The sequence below is a fragment of the Syngnathoides biaculeatus genome, chromosome 16 (assembly GCF_019802595.1).
Source record: "Syngnathoides biaculeatus isolate LvHL_M chromosome 16, ASM1980259v1, whole genome shotgun sequence".
In the NCBI taxonomy this organism is placed as follows: Eukaryota; Metazoa; Chordata; class Actinopteri; order Syngnathiformes; family Syngnathidae; genus Syngnathoides; species Syngnathoides biaculeatus.
Window position 1 is genome coordinate 18448713 of NC_084655.1, and position 14749 is coordinate 18463461.

General features: G+C 44.9%; 1 protein-coding gene across 7 annotated transcripts in view; it reads left to right on the forward strand.

Annotated features, from left to right (window-relative positions):
- gpatch8 (G patch domain containing 8) overlaps nt 1-14118 on the forward strand; it is a 26975-nt gene extending 12857 nt beyond the window's left edge. For 4 of the 7 annotated variants that reach the window (XM_061845405.1, XM_061845408.1, XM_061845410.1 and 1 more), the window contains 5 exons: nt 7401-7468; nt 7557-7643; nt 7730-7873; nt 7951-8081; nt 9294-14118. In XM_061845405.1, coding sequence (XP_061701389.1) covers nt 7401-7468; nt 7557-7643; nt 7730-7873; nt 7951-8081; nt 9294-13044 — 4181 coding nt within the window. In that variant the 3' untranslated portion in view covers nt 13045-14118. Of the gene's footprint in view, nt 1-4545; nt 4588-7400; nt 7469-7556; nt 7644-7729; nt 7874-7950; nt 8082-9293 lie in introns of all 7 variants that reach the window. The other 3 variants (XM_061845412.1, XM_061845411.1, XM_061845406.1) reach the window with 2 other exon arrangements.
- Nucleotides 14119-14749: the final 631 nt, after the last annotated feature.

The following is a 14749-nucleotide window of genomic DNA, read 5'->3' on the forward strand; positions in this document are numbered from 1 at the left end:
GGATTATCATGAAATCGTTTGGAAACGTTAACTAGCCATTAAACTGCTTTCATTGTCTTTCCTGGTTCGGCACACGTCTCGAGGCTAATGAGACTGCTCAAGACCCAGACTGTCTGTGTTTGACCAAAGTTAGCCAGATAGTCATGGTGTCCGCGCAGCAGCGCTCTGTCCTTTGGCTCGGAGATTGTTTGCTAAACCCTGGCATGTTTCTGCCCTGGCACTAACTATACTACCTTACTTTTTTTTTTGTGTATAATACACGTACCTAAAATTGACTGCGAAAGTCAGGAACCCCCTTTTAATTCCGCATATTATGCACCACTGATTGGCTGCTACACGGGCTCAAAAAAAGGCATGTCCACATATACTAGGATAACGATTCATTATTGTTTTCTGATCTTAAGCCCAAAAAAAAAAGAAGCTTTTTTTTGTTTTTGTTTAGTCCCGCGAGGAAGCCACGACTCAAGGTGACCAGTGAAAAATTTACCATATGATACATACATTCACAACATTAGATATTACTTATATTGGAATAAAAGTGCAACTTTTTCCACATCTGGTACCGTTTATACGATGTGAAGGATTAAAAAAAAAATCTTTATTGTATAATACGCTGTATCAATGTTTGACAATTTTTTTGGGGGGTGCGTATAATACACAAGTAAGTTTCTTTCGGCTTGTCCCTTTCGGGGTCGCCACAGCGTGTCATCTCAGATGAACGCACATATGTTTGGCACAATTTTTACGCCGGATGCCCTTCCTGACGCAACCCTTCTCAGGGAGTGGAGGCCCCAGTGGGATACACAAGAAATACTGTAATTCCTTCTTGCCCTATCTTTTTAACGCAAACTAACTTCATAGTTTTCCTTGTGCACGCAGTCTTTGCAGTCTACAAATAGTGGAGCTTGTCTTTCCGTGTAATGGCTGGTATTTCATCCTTTCTTGTTGTCCACAATGCTGCCATTGATGTCACTTTCATCTTTTTCACCATTATTGCTCAAGTGTGCTTAGCAGTAACACTTGCGAAAATATGCATGTTTCATAGAAAATTGATTAGATGTCTATAATGGTGTTAACAGCTACCTTAGTCATTTGGTAGGGACAGAGAATGGAGTTCTGTCACATTTGGGATCTCTATCACCAGCACAAGAGAGCTAATACAATGTAAGATTGACAGGAGTTTGGATATAATTTGCTCATTCAACTCAATAGGGAACAAGATTTAACGAACAGAGTGCAAATTGTCTTGTCAAAATAGTCTCTTTTTCTTGTGATGAATGGATCGCATTAGTGTCTGGAACCTGGTATAAATGGTGTCTTATGTCTGGCTAAAAAAGAGACTATAGATTGCAGTGAGACGTGGATACTTCATTATATACAGCCTGCTTGCTAAGATGCGTTTGTGACAACACAACTGGTTGTCCTTCTGGAACGTATGCAACATACTGTATCAACATCATTTGGCGTGTCATCGCCCACACAAACAAGCATGAACGAACGCGGTCATCGACAGCCTTTGGATATTTTTATTTAATCAGTCTATCTGAGCGTGGCCTCGAACGGTGGTGTGATATTCTGTCGAACACCATCGGGATGTGTGCTTTGTGCGGAGGAGAGAGAACAAGTAGCGCGAGCTGGCCCCGGGCGCCGCTGACGGACGCTTACGTAAGCTTTCCTGCTTTGTGTGCAGCAAAGTGCCGTTCAGTCGGACAAATAAGGGGCTTGTCATCCCGGCGGTTGCATTGATTTGCAACGCAGCAGCTGCATCTTGTCGAAGTGCAATCATTTTCATCCTCCTCCCGTCTCCAAGGCGCTTGAATTTGAAAGTGAAAAGCATTGTTCCCCTTTTTTAAGTTTTCCACTGTATTGACTGTGTTCTTATTCTTCTTTTGTCCCTTTTTCCCCCCTTTTTTTAGGTAAGGTTTGTTGGATCCCCTTCTGTATGTCAGTATGCGTGCGGGCGCGTTTGTGTGTGTGGGTGTGTTTTCTTTCTCCTACTTGCCAGTTGACCTCAGTGTAACCCCCCCCCCTTTTTTTACAGTATATTTTAAGGCTAATGGCCTCTTTCAGCTTCCTTCTCTCTGCTTCATAATCACTAAATCTCAATCCACTCCCAATGTGAAGTACTTTTGATTCGAGCAAAAAAATGACAATTCCTTTGAATCACCGTAGATGTAAGAAGCCGTGATTCCATCCACCCCCCCCAGATTCATCATTTATCACTAGCTCGTTGTCCTCCCTCTGTTTGAGCTTCCGCGACTGCTGTCGGGTATCTGATTGGCTGCGACCACAGCTCAGACTTTGAATGGCTTGCAGAGAAGACCCCCACCCTCCCCCCCTTTGCTTGTTTGCCCGTTTTGACCTTAAAACAACCTGTGACACTTGGATGTGTGTGCTTGTTACACCTGGGACTGAAGAGGTGCGTGCGTCTGTGTGTATATGTAACTGACAGAGCCATAGGGTCAACTTACAGGGAACACCTCACCACCCTCCTGCACCCTCAACATCTCTATTGCCTTGGTTGCAAACTCCCATCCATCCTCCCCTCTTTCTTTGCCGCCGCCCCCAACCCCTTCTCACAAGCACAGCATGTTTGTCCCAGAGGTGCACCGTTGCCTGGCACCGACCGTCACACTCTCTCTAGGCTTGAAGCGGTATTGCCGTCGGCAAGCTAGGGTGGCCTTGCACAAAATGGAAGACTAAAGTGTCACACAGCAGCACAGTGTGGCTTTTTTTTTTTTTTTGTAGTAAAGGTACCGCATGCACTACACACGTCGAGCACTTGTCAAAGTCTGGCAGGTAAATTCTCCAGGTACATTTGTGTGTCTTAACCGTTTTGGGCGAGTGCATGAAATACAATTTCATCCACAAATGAAAAAATAAAAAAGAACATTTTTCCAACTTTGCCGGGGCAAAAAAGCTCAAAGAGGGAAGGTTTATGGTTGTCCACACTAGATGATAGCTCAGATTTTAATACTCCCAAAGAAGATTTTGTTTTGGAATTCAATATATTTGGCACCCTTTGCTTGTGTGCTTTTTTTTTTTTTTTTTTTTTTCCTAAAAATCTGAGCTGATAAAATTCTCAGATGTTTAAAATCAATCCCTCAACCAGTAATGCTCCTTACTGCTTGGGACTATATCTGAAATAAGGGCTTGCCCTCGCCATTCTACTTGGCTGCTTCTACACCAGGCTCATCCAAGCATGTTTTTGAGGAATTTCATGCACAGTGATTCCTCCGTTCTTGACCACAATCCGTTCCAGAAAACGGTTCGAGAAGTAATTTGTTCGAAAACTGAATATGTTTCCCATTACAATGAATGGAAAAAGAAATAATGCGTTCCAAGCCCCAAAAAATTTCTTTTTAAAGCATTTTTTTTAGCTTTTCCTAATAATAAACTACATAGTAGAAATACATCTATAGTGTTTAAATACTTTATATAATAAAATAATTTAAGAAATAGATTTCTTTTTTGCTTAAAATGTATGCTTTAGTAGTAGAGTACGCTAGGCTGGGAGTGCAATGCCGTATCTGTAGCAACTCGGCCCCCAGCTTTGTAAACTTTTTTTTTTACTAACAAAAGTGCAGAATAACTTTAAACAAGCAACTTGCCTTCCTTGGAGCCATGATTGGGGGTTAATATGGTAGTGCTGGAGAAGAAGAAAAACAACAGTCACTACCGGGACAGGTCTGTGTACAGAAGCTGGGTTATACAGAATAACAAAAGTACGCTGGTTGCGTCGTATGCATTATGTCATTTCTGATGTTTTTTCGGGGGGCTTTCGAATAGGCAATAACAAAACGTGTCGTGGGTGGGTCAACTGGTTGCGCCGCGCACATTATGTCGTTTCCGGGTTTTTTTGGTGGCATGGGAATTCACAACACAGCGCGTCTGGGTCAGCTGGTCTGACCCCGCTCGATACGGAGGCGTTCGAGTGCCGATTTTTGTTCGAAAACGGAAGCAAAAAAATTTCAAAATTTTCATTTGAAAACAGAGACGTTCGAGGGCCGAGGGCTTACTGTATTTATTTATTTTTGCAGAAAAGAGCCTCTTCCCACGGAGGCGGAAGCGTACAATTCCCTCCGATGTCTTGCTGAAATGATTAAGATTAAAGATGAGCTGTAGCCCGACCTTGATTTCAGGCAGTTTTGTCCCAGCATTTATGTCCATTTAGTGTAGCCTCATTATACTTACTAAGGGGTACATTAATGGCGTAAAAGCATTTGGGGCATATTCTGGTTGAGGTAGTGTGATAAATACCAAAAAGAGCCACGGCACTGGGATCTGTGGTTTGGAGATGGTGGTGAGAGGGAACCTGTAAGGACCGAGCTGTGTGTAAAGGGATGTGTGGATGTGGAGGGTAGTGGTGGGTTGGAGACACTAAGTTGACTCCTCAGGTAATGATCCCCCCACAACCAGGCCTCACAACTTCACACACACACACACACACACACGCATACAAACACACACACACACCTAACCCCGCCCCCCCTTCTCTATGTCTCAAATCTTCCTGCTTAACCAATTGGTGTTTCTTTTTTACAGCGATTTGATCCTGCCCATGTTGTGCTGATGGTAAACTTAGTGGTAAATGTTATTTTATCCCCCCAATTGAATTGTTTATTTTTTGTTTTGTCCCCCCCCCTTCTCATTTCTTTGTTTCTCCTGTCATCACAGCACCAATGCTGCTACATAGGCTTTCAATTCTCTCCGTATTAGTCCTCATTCTGCTGCTTGTATATATTACCATGCATTATGTATTGCAATACTCTTAGAACATTGTCATTTTTTTTCTTTTAAACCTTGTGATTCACACCTTGTGATTTAGATGCACATTGTTGTTGTCTGGTCCCTTTCTTTTTCCACTGGGATGGGTAATGTGGACCTATTGTCACTGTTTGAAAGATTGGTGATGAGGTTTGGGATGCAATTGTTCATGAATCCTTTAATTCCGGGCCAGGCTTGCGAATCCATTCAAACAAACCACTGCAGTGGACTGACGTGCTCGCCGACCACTGACCAGTACACACATTTATCTCTACCGCAACAAACTTGACAATCACCCGCCTTGGCTTTTTCTCCTGAATTAAGGCATCATATGGGATTCAGACATTTGGAATGCTTGTACATTTTCCACTGCACAGTAACCGCTTGGCTCTTTGACACCGAGATCCCGAAAAATGGACACATCAGAACAGCCACAGTAGATCTGCAGTTTATCTGCCTCTGACTTTTATACAAAATCTATTAAGCAGGGTATCGCTGTGACTGCCTGTTCGTTCATACAGCAACGCCCTGTCCTGCTGCAATTCTATGCAAAACAAAAAAAAGCAAAGCAAATTTATTTGTATAGTGCATTTCATACACGAGGTAACTAGGTAATACGCTTTACCTGATTAAAAGTATTTGGTAAAAAACGATAAAACATTTAAAACAGGATAAAAACAATAAAAATTACAACAAAGTATTATATTTATATAGGAAACTAGAAGATGATGTACGAAAATTGCTTTATACGCAAAAAGGCAGGCGAAATGAGTGCTAGTTTCACACTCTTGTCCTGGCATTGCAAAATACACCTGCACTCAACAACTTCTCACCTCTGTTACATCTCCTATAGATTATCAAAAGTCTGAAAATTACCTGTTCGGGTTTGTCCTCCCCATTCTGCATTGATGCGATGCCGTTTATACAAAACAGCCTGAAAAATCTTAACTTTAAGATTCACTGCGAAAAAAGATCCAAGCTTTTATAATCTTTAATATTCCTGATTCCAAGCATTTTGATTCCATACGGGTGAGAAAAACCACTGCTGGGGGCTCTTTGGCCGAGTACATTAGTCATATTTTCACTTGTGGTTACACTCCTTCAAAATTACAAAAATAAACACACACGCTAATATTAATTTAATCTGTTGTGTGTCCTCTTGTGATGCATCAGTATTTGACTCCACAGTTTCCACCTTTCCTGTGGTAGTCTGTTTTCTTGCTTTGTCGATCGCCTTCCCAATTATCTTTCTCCTGCATTGTTAGTGGCTCTTGTGTGTCCAAAGCCACATTTGATTTGACGCTAAACAAGTGTCTCGAGATAAGGTTGTCAGGTACTGTGCGGCGGAAAATTATCAAAAAAGTCGAGGGAGCCGCCAAACACTGCAGTGGGAATGAGAGTCCAGGCAGGTTGTTATGTTACAATGCCTATGCATTTGTGATTTTTAAATTGAATGTCATTGGGCTGTAATAACTCCATTTCTTTAAAAAAAAAAAAAAAAAAAAAAAAAAAAAGGAAAACGTTTTTGTTCTTAGCCTCCTGTGGGAAGATAAGAACGCTCTTTCGAGATTAATGCATTTTTTATGAAGAGATGTAAAGCATCCGTCGTTAAATAGCGAACTATTTCCACGTCCATACTTGTGCTATGTTATACGCCCAATGGTATATATGCAAACGTGATTCATTGCAACAAAAGTATGTGGGGGGGGGGGGGGGGGAGCTGGAGCCAAACTGAAAAGATAATCAGTGAGATTTGGTTGTTGTATCTGGCTGGTAAGAGGCGCAAACCACACTGGTCCAAATTCCTATACAATATAAATAAGTTTTTTTATTCTGAGAATCTCTGTCTGTCTCTCTGTACCCCTTGCCCCCCCCCTTACTACCTCTCCCCATTTCCATGTGTTAGCAGGTAAGTATCCCCATCCCTTGCACTGTCACCATGGCGATACCTTGGCCTGTGTCGTCACTACTGCTGTAGTTCATTGCTTGTTTTTTTTTTTCGGTTTTTTTTGACTACAGTATGTTTTTATCTGCTTTGTTTGGCTGATTATGAGTGGATTAAGCCGTTTACGTCTCAATCTTCCAAGTAGTTTTAATTTCAATTTTTTTTTAAATTTTCTTTTGGTTGTTTTTATTTTTCTCTACAGTTACTTTCCTTCTGATCCAGCTCTTTTCACAGCTTACAGATAAACGTTACAAAGGGTTTGTGGACAAATTTGAACCTCCAGACTGGGAAATCAGACAACAGTCAGGAAGGGGTGGGGATGCTGTAGATTACAGAACAAGGTTTTGTCCTCATAGATGATGGCACTTGCATATGTGTTGGAACTCCCTTTACATTCACACTTTAAAAGAATTGCATGAAAGGTTCCACAAATTTCAAAATTGTTCACACACACACACACAGCACAAAAATCGTTTTGTCTCAACTTGCTGTCTCATTAGTAAGCTGTGAGAATGGCTGGTAATTGGTTCACTGTAGCTTTCTGGTCTCTGCACTTGTTTTAAAAGGCTAATTTCTCTAACCCCAGCACCCAATGCTCTTTAAAACAGGCTGTCTCCGACCTGGCCTTCTACTCGGCGAGTTTAACAAACGACTCACCTTGTTGTCTCTCTGTTTCTTGTTCCCTCAGGACGCACGGACCCTGTGCCCATTATTCTTAAATATGATGTCATGGGGATGGGACGGATGGAGATGGAGGTACGGGCGCAATGTGTAGTCAAATCCTTTTTTGACCTATTTTTTTGGTCAGATTGTAAGAAATGTCTTTTTTTTTTTATTTTTTAAGATGGATTATGCTGAGGATGCGACTGAGAAAAGAAGAGTGCTTGAAGTGGAGAAGGAAGAGACTGAAGAACTCCGTCAGAAATACAAGGTGAGGCCTGGTCTGGTTATGACTAGACCTCTCTAATCATAAACTCATTATGAATTTTTTCTTCCTGTACTTTTCGTGGTGAACAGGATCAGATCGAAAAAGAGAAAGCAATCGCCAAAGCCCTGGAAGACCTGAGGGCTAATTTCTATTGTGAGCTATGTGACAAGCAGTACACCAAACACCAGGAATTTGACAACCACATCAACTCGTATGACCACGCTCACAAGCAGGTACAATTTGGTGGACCGCTGTGTTTTTTCACACTGACTTTGATTGACACTGACGCCAATTGTGTGCTCCCTCACAGAGGCTTAAGGAGCTCAAGCAGCGGGAGTTTGCTCGGAATGTGTCGTCGCGTTCTCGCAAAGGTGGGAAGAAGCAGGAAAAGATGCTGCGTCGTCTTCACGTGCTGGCAGAGCAGAGGAAACAGCAGGACTGGTACAATTATTATTAATTTTTTTTATTCTTTCTTCCACTGTCCTCGACTACTAGATATGGTTAAGGGCAAAAACAATGCTACAGTTGTCATCTTCTTTTACATCTTTTCACATATTGCACTGGAAAATAAGACGAGATGATTATCATAGTGACCACAATTATCACATTTACTCGTGTTATCACATGTACCAAAAGCATTACAAGTATTATTTCAAGATAAAAGAAAATTAGCAACCGTATTATCTTTTGGCATGTTAAAAATTGTAAACAGGAGACACCAAAATGAATGTACATGCATTGAAGATCTCAAAATGTGTCTCAACAAACCACGTGACATTAATATTCTCTAATTGGTAACAAGAATGTAAACTTTATAAAGCATTTTTTCAGCGACCCAAGGACAGTTAGCAGTATTCCAAGGGTTAAACAGTAATGCTACGTACCCACCGGACGCCTTTTGGGCATTTCATGCGGCGTGATTACATAGAAAGTCGATGCAGTTTGTGCAGATAGATGTGAATCTGTGTGGGGCAATGCGAATGATGTAAAGTCCTCCCCCTTGCCAAGCTTACAGCGTCGACGAAGAACGTGCACTTTCAGTGTGTCACGTGAGCAAACTCAAGCGAAAGACACATGGCGACGGGATCTTTTGCATCCGGTGGGTACGTAGCATTAGAACATTCATGCTGTCAGGACTAGTGAGTAATTAGTGAAAAACGTAGCACTAATAAAGATAAATCAAGTAAAACTGGAATTTTTTTAACAACTGTAATAACGGGATAATCTGGTTATCTTAAAAAAGCCCAACACATTTCTTTGTTTATGTAGTGAAAAGATGATAGCGTGCCAAATCGAATACATTTAAGTGATTTACATTCTACCTCGAGTCACCATGAATTGGGTAGCCCGCCTTTCATCTGAAGTTAGCTAGGATCGGCTCCAGCACGCCCGTGACCCTTGTGAGGATAAGTGGGTCGGATAGCATCTTCTGCTTTCTGATTAGCTGCTGATGCTGTTCCCAATAAAAATGTGGTATCATACAATACCAAGTTGAATAAGTGACGGCGCCATTCACTCTTAGACACGAAATATAGTATGATAATTGGAATTAAAAATAGTAATAAGTCTTCTTTTAAACACTAAACAAAGTAGAAAATGGAGTATTTCAGATGAGTTGACAAACCCATTCCATTTTATCGTTATGTGCTTCAGCACTCCAGGAAGTGGTCCCATGTTCAAAACCACCACTGTGGCTGTGGATGGCGAGAAGGCCGAAGATGGAGATATCTGTGCCCCCAAAAGCGCTGCTGTGAAAAAAACTGCCATGGAGGTCTGCATTGCAGACAAAAGTGAACAGCCCTCCCCAAAGGCTGCACCGACGCTGAGCTTCTCCCTGGGGAAGAAGAAGAACTCTTCCTTGCCCACCCCCAGCGTGTCCTCTAAAGTCAGCGTGTCCTTCTCCTTCGCCAAGAAGACGCCTGTGAAGTTGGAGACGGCGGCCGCAGTGTTTACCGATCCCGGCGAGGAGGTCATCGAAGGAGAGGATGGTGAGGAGGGAGAAAAGTTGGCGGCACAGGATGAAATGTCCACCTGCAATGCTGATAGCCCCAAAGGAGGTGATGTAGAGTCCAGCAGTGTGACCGGGACAGACGAGGCACAGCAGTCCAATGACGGAAGCTCGCTGGCTTCCACTCTAAATAAGCTAAAAATGATGAGGAAGAAAGAGGAGGACTATACAGGACAGGAGCCCCAGTACTACCACTACATGCCCCCAGCGCACTGTCGGGTGAAGCCCCACTTCCAGTTTCTGCTCTTCATGAAGGCGTCTGATCAGAGTCAGAGTAAAGAAGAGGAAGAAGAAATTGATGATGGTTCTCAAGAGACTGAGTCCAACATTGTAGAATGCAATGAAGAAGACGACGCCACCACGGTTTCAACCCCTGAAGCTCAAAAAACTCCTCCGGAGTCCAAAGTCAAGGAAGAGGACAACACTTCATGTGTGGTAGAGGAGACTAACAATCTTACTGCTTCCCCCAAGGAGAAAGAAGAAAGCCCACCACCACCCGAAGCTTTTGACTCCAACTCGGGTCCCAAGATCCCTGTGGGTCCTTTCTTCCCTGTGTTGAGTAAAGACGAGTGCACCACACTGCAGTGGCCCTCTGAGCTCCTCGAGTTCACAAAAGCGCAACCCTCTCTGTCTTACAGCTGCAATCCTCTGTACTTTGACTTTAAGCTGTCTCGTAACAAAGGCGTGCATGCTGGAAAGGCTGCCAGGGCTCCAAAGCCTTGCGAGCAACCTGACAAAGAAAAGCAGAAAGAGTCAACAGTCTCTAAACCAGAACCAGCTGCTAAAACAGTGCTCACCGGCAACGAAGCCGCCGCAAAGGAAGAGCGTGGACATTCCGAAGGCGACGATCAAAAAGTGACAACGGGGGACGGGAGTGCCAAGAAAAAGAAAAAGAAGAAAAAGAAAAAGAAGCACAAGAAGTCGACAAAGCACTCAAAGCGCAAAGCGAAAGCCAAAGATGCAGAGGAAGAGACTGAACCGAGTCAAGATACACCCAAGAAGAAGAAAAAGCACAAAAGAAAGAAGAGCAAGAACAAATCAGCGGATCAGGAAGAGGCTGCAGGTGATGAAAAGGAGACTGGCAAAGTAAAGTCTGAAGATAAACCAGATCCTTCCACGGTGCAGGCTTTAGCTGGAGGAATTGTAGAAACTGGGAAGAGGAAGCGAACTGTGAAGGGTCCACCGAGCAAGTCAGGAGTTGAGGAAGGCAACGCAGGAAAAAGCTTAGACAAGGGTATTTCCTTCGAGGAGCATGGCAGCAACAAGCGACTAAAAACAGACTCCAGTCTGTCTCAGAGCGCTTCATGTTCCACCTCGGCTCAAAAGCTCTCTGGTCCAGGAAGACCTCCCAGCAGCGAGAGCGAAGAGGAGGGTGGTTCCACCAACCAGCATTCGCGGCATCACAGGTCAAGTCCTCGGGAAGCACGGCGTCACCACAGCGAGGAGTCGAGGCGCTCCTGCAGTCGCTCGTCGAGACATGGAAGCAGCCGTCGGCGGCACCACCGTGGCAAAACGTCCCAAAGCCGCTCGTACTCCAGCAGCTCTGAGCGCTCCTCGGCGGGCAGCAGCGCCTACAGTCACCGGAGCCACAGCTACTCTGACAGCTACAGCGACTACAGCACGGAGGGTCACCAGCGTAGGCACTCCAAACGCTCATCAGACTCTGACTATGAGAGGCGGGGAAGCCGAGGCCACAGGCGGTCCAGGCGGCGCCAGTACTCGTCGTCTTCCTCTGACGAGTCCCGCTCACGGTCGCGCAGCTACAGCCGTAGGAAGCGGCACCGGCGGCACCACGACAGCACCTCCAGGAGCTCCAGCAGCTGGAGCCGCAGCACCAGCGCAAGGTCCTGGAGACGCAGCTACAGCCGGAGCCGCAGCTCTGCTAGCCGTTCGTCCAGCTCTGCCAAGGGCTCCCCGCAACGCTGGAGCACCCGTAGCCGAGGAACTAGCGAGACCCTCCGCAGGGACTTCAACCGTTCCAGCATCTATCGCTCGCAGTCCCCTCGGTCCACGTCACGCAGCCTTAACCGCACCTCCACCGGCCCACAGCCTCAGCGGCTAGGCAGCTCCCGGGACGCGGGGGAGTACAAAAACTCCCTCACGGCACGCCAACTCCTGGAAAAGATTCAGTCGAAAAAGAATTCAGACGATCCCGTCACAGGCACAAAATCTGGTTTAAAGATCAAGGACCCACCGCAGGGGTACTTTGGCCCGAAACTACCCCCATCGACTAAAAGCATGTTGCCGCTTTTTGGTAAACTGCAAGCAGGGAAGAAAACACCCATGACCGCCGTTACCAGAACGGATGAGGGTGACAAATCTGGAGCAGAGAAGACCACAGAGGCTGACGGTGAAGTTATCCTAGTGGAACCCATAAGGGAGTTCCCTCCCCCGCCGCCGACTATAGTTCCGCCAGTGCAGAAAGTGGAGGAAACCCCACTCAGCGTTCCACTACAGGAAGAGACGCAACATCTGACAACAGATGCCCAGGTGCTACAAGAACCCAGGCTGCTCTATGAGCAGGAGTCCTCCATGATGATACCACAGTACCAAGGGGAACTGGGGCAGGAGCCCTCGCAGAACCCCCTGATGGAAACCCTCCTGCCCGACATGCAACAGCAGCAGCCCCCGATGCATGGCTACCCCATGTACCCGCCGTCTGGCCTGGAGGAGGACGGCCTGGAGGCGGAGGATGACGGCCTGGCTCCTCTGGAGAGTCAGCCCATCACATTCACGCCCGAGGAAATGGAGAAGTACAGCAAGCTGCAGCAGGCGGCGCAGCAGCACATCCAGCAGCAGCTGCTGGCCAAGCAGGTTAAGAGTTTCCCGTCGGCCGCCGTGGCTGCCGTGGCCGCCGCTGCCAACCTGGCGCCGGCGCCGCCCCCACCCACCCTGCAGCAGATCCACATCCAGCAGCCCGCCGTCTCAGTGGCATCAGGCACGTCCATTGCCACCGTGCAGCACGCCATCCTGCAGCACCATGCCGCCACCGCCGCTGCCATGGGCATCCACCCGGCGCACCACCCGCATCCCGCACACGCTCAGCTGGCCCAGGTGCATCACATACCCCAGCACCACCTCACCCCCATTTCCTTATCGCCACTGGGCCCCACCCTCGGACACTCGCTGGGGCACTCGCTGGGACACGCTGGGCTGATCCCCGCCCACCCCACCGCCTTCCTCTCCGGGCAGCCCATACACATCATCCCCGCGTCGGCGCTCCACCACACACCCTTAGCTCTCCACCATGTGCCCCACGCCGCCCTCTACCCGACACTCTTCACGCCCAGGCCCTCGCAGGCGGCGGCGGCAGCGGCGGCTCTCCAGCTCCACCCTCTCCTCCACCCCATCTTCTCAGGGCAGGACCTCCAGCATCCGCCTAACCACGGTTCTTGAACAGGTGAGAAGTCTGACTGGACACTCGTTCCTCTCTTTTGGAAGTGTTTTTTTTCTAGATAAAAAAAAAAAAAAAAAAAAGATATTCTCCATACACTTTTTTTTTTTTTTTTTAACATACGGTACAATAACAGGATCAATTACTCTTTAGTCTTTTTCTTCCTTTTACCACTGGACATTTTTTTTTTTGTTATTCCTACTCCTACTTACACAAAATGGCTAAAGCCATCACAAACATTTTGAAATGAAGGTTTAATACAGGGGTGGGGGAAACCATATTCAGCCCATACAACATTTAAGGTTTATGTTATAGGAAAAATGTACCCCACCCCTGCTCTAATATGACTACTTTTACTCCCCCGCAGTAACGTGTATATACATCAGTGTGCAATGTGAAGAAGAATTGGTGGCCTGGATCATCACGGCATTTATTTGTATCATAATTCACTGCACCCGCCTCCTCCCTTAATTTTGTGACATTTCTTGCACTGAAATCTTGTTCAAGATTGTAGTATACTGCAATGTTTTTTTTTTCTGTTTTTAAATTATTTTCCAACATGCTTTTTTTTTTTCCCAAGAAGGGTGTTTTTGTTGCTTTTTTTTTGTAAATAAAGCTGCTGTAGATTATTCTTGACATCATAGCAGTCATTATCACCTGTCTGGACTGTGAGATGAAACTGTAGCTTCTCTATTTTTTATTTTTTAAAAACGTTTTTTTTTTCAGCCAATTCACCCTTGCGTTCATGCGTTGTGTTAGTTTTTTTTTTTTTTTTTTTTTTAATAATTGACCAGATAACAATAATATAGCAGCTACTATCCAGTGTGACTATAGGTGGCGCCATTGTTTCTTGCAGTCCAACCTAGAACTACAGCATGCTATTATTTGAACATTCTAACTTTGCCGCCCCCTCCGTCAACTTTTTTTCCCGACAAATTGCAGGCTGTCATAACATTTTCATCGGGCAAACTCTGGTTTTCCTACACACACACACAAAACTTCATTTGTACTATTATATCGTGTACAAAAATGTAATTTAATGACGACTTAATTCGAAATAAACGAATTTGCTACAGGCTGTTATTAATTTTATTTTTGTGGCTCCCAACCAGGTGATATTGTGGCCGCTGTCTGTAATCACTTAAACATTTAAGCAAAGCAAACCAAATTTATTTGTGCAGCGCATTTGATTCACATGGTAACTCAATGTGTTTTACATGATAAAAAGCATTTAAATACAAAGAAACATTTGAAACCGAAGAAGAAGAATGAAAGTAAAAGTACAATTAAAACAGCGTACAGTGACAGAAATATTTTAAAATGGAAATATTCTGAAAAGCACGAAAGGAGTTTTTAACCTGGATTTAAAAACATTCACATGTGGGGGCGATATCACTTCTTGGCAACTTTTTCATTCCATGTGTGTGCAGCATAATAGCTAAATGCTGCTTCACTATGTTTGCTTTGGACTCTACGCTCCACTATTTTGATCTCAGAGCACTACTGGGTTTTATATTCCATTAGAATTTCTTCCATGTATTCAGGACCCTAAACCATTTAGTGATTTGCAGACCAATAGCAGAACTTTATCTAGTCTAAAGCTGACTGGAAGCCAGTATAAAGACTTGAAAATTGGAGTTATATTCTCTGACCTCTTTATTCTGGTGAGAACTCGAGCTGCAGCATTTTGAATGAGCTCCAGCTGTT